Genomic DNA, 1835 nt, shown 5'->3' on the forward strand with positions numbered 1-1835 from the left:
ATCTTTTCTCCCTCTTTCCTCTAATTTACAACATTTCTTCCCTAGATCCCTTTGAGATACAGGCAACAGGAGGCTGTGAGCTGCACCCTGGGGGATCCATAGTAGCCTTCTATCGATTCGCTTATCAAGGATCAGAGCTCATGCACTTCCAGAACAATTCATGGTGGCCATCTGTAAAGGATGAAATTAGAGCTCAGCTTATGAGCAGAGGATTCAATCAGTACCATGTCACGAACAAAATAGTACAGAGGATGCTCAGTGACACCTGCCCACGTTTCCTCTCGAGTATTCTTGATGCAGGGAAGGCCTATCTCCAGAGACAAGGTCAGTCCCATATCCTTCCTCCAAGTATTTTCTAAAATCATACCTTACCACCTTCCCTTTAAATTGAGGATAAGGATAAGGAGTCAAGGGGGAGAAGGATAATGTGTGATGAATTCCCAGCGTGGGATAGATGTGTCTGTCTAGGCCAGTAGTTCTCAAGCTTCCTGATGCCGCGACCCTTTAATACATTTCTTCATGTTGTGGGGACCCCCACCATAAAATTATTTTTGTTGCTACTTCACAACTGTAATTTTGCTACTGTAAAGAATCATAATGTAAATATCTGATATGCAGGATGTATTTAGGCAACCGCGGTGAAAGGGTCATTTGACCCCCAAATGGGTCATGACCCACAGGTTGAGAACCGCTGGTCTAGGCTGATGTGAAGATATGAACCTCCGAGTCTGTGTTAGAGTCCTTATCTGAGTATCTCTCCTGTTCTCTGCAGTAAAACCTGAGGCCTGGCTGTCCACTGGCTCTAATTCTGGTCCTGGCCGACAGATCCTGGTTTGCCATGTCTCTGGCTTCCATCCAAAGGCAATTTGGGTAAAGTGGATGCGAGGTGAACAGGTACAACAGGGCACTCAACAAAGTGGTATCTTGCCCAATGCTGATGGCACATGGTACCTTCAGGTTTTCTTGGAGGTGGAAACCACTGAGACATCTGGCCTGTATTGCCGGGTGAGACACAGGAGCCTAGGAGGCCAGGACATCCTCCTCTACCTGGGTAAGAAAAACTGGGGCCCGCACTGAGAATAGGGGTAGATGGTACACAGCAGAGCAGGAGAGCCAAGGAAAACATTTGGGATTTATGGACTCCAGACCCAAAAGAATGAAAATAATTAATTCAATAAATAGAAGAATTGAAAATGAGAGACCTGCAGAAGTAGGAAGATGTTGAGGGTTAGATGAAAGATTCAACTCTGAAGAGGGAGGAGAGAGGAAACAAGAACAAAGATTAGTGAGGCGAACACGCAAATAAAAAAGGCAGACCAGGGAAAGGCAGTAAACAGGGGGTGGGTTTGAAATGACACCTTGTGTGCACCCAAACCCACAGAACATCATCAAGGCTCCGTGGGCTGGATCATCTTGGCAGTGATGGTGCCCCTGGTGCTTCTGACAGCTCTTGCATTTTGGCTTAGGAAGCGCTGGTGAGTTTTTTGTGCCCATTTTTCCTGTTCTTTCACCCATTCCCTACTTGTGTTCCCACCTTTCTTCTCTCTCCTCTTAGTCCCTCTTTCCTCAGTCTCTTTCCTTTTACTCTTCAGTTCTCACCTCCACCTCATGCAGAGTAACTTCCATCTCTGTTCTTATTAGGTCACACTGTGAGCCTCCCGCCAGTCTTCTTCCTTTGGAATGAGATTCCAGCAGCCCTGGGGTTCCAGACATACATAAACGCAGCATGGCAATAATGTCCGCTCAGCTCTCCATATACAATTTTGGTGGCTTATATGTTATTTGTGTGTTTAAAGGTTAATTATTAATATAACCTAAAGGTAATTTTGACGGAC

General features: G+C 45.7%; 1 protein-coding gene across 1 annotated transcript in view; it reads left to right on the forward strand.

The window, feature by feature from the left end:
* The window catches only part of LOC102761194 (T-cell surface glycoprotein CD1a), a gene marked incomplete at its 3' end in the record, with an annotated part of 4070 nt that extends 2595 nt beyond the window's left edge, over positions 1–1475 (forward strand). Inside the window, exons 3-5 of the mRNA XM_006761216.2 lie at positions 46–324; positions 773–1051; positions 1382–1475. Coding sequence (XP_006761279.1) covers positions 46–324; positions 773–1051; positions 1382–1475 — 652 coding nt within the window. The remainder of the gene's footprint in view (positions 1–45; positions 325–772; positions 1052–1381) is intronic.
* Between the last annotated feature and the right edge of the window lie 360 nt (positions 1476–1835).

Source organism: Myotis davidii, unplaced genomic scaffold (genome assembly GCF_000327345.1).
Source record: "Myotis davidii unplaced genomic scaffold, ASM32734v1 scaffold3658, whole genome shotgun sequence".
Lineage (NCBI taxonomy): Eukaryota > Metazoa > Chordata > Mammalia > Chiroptera > Vespertilionidae > Myotis > Myotis davidii.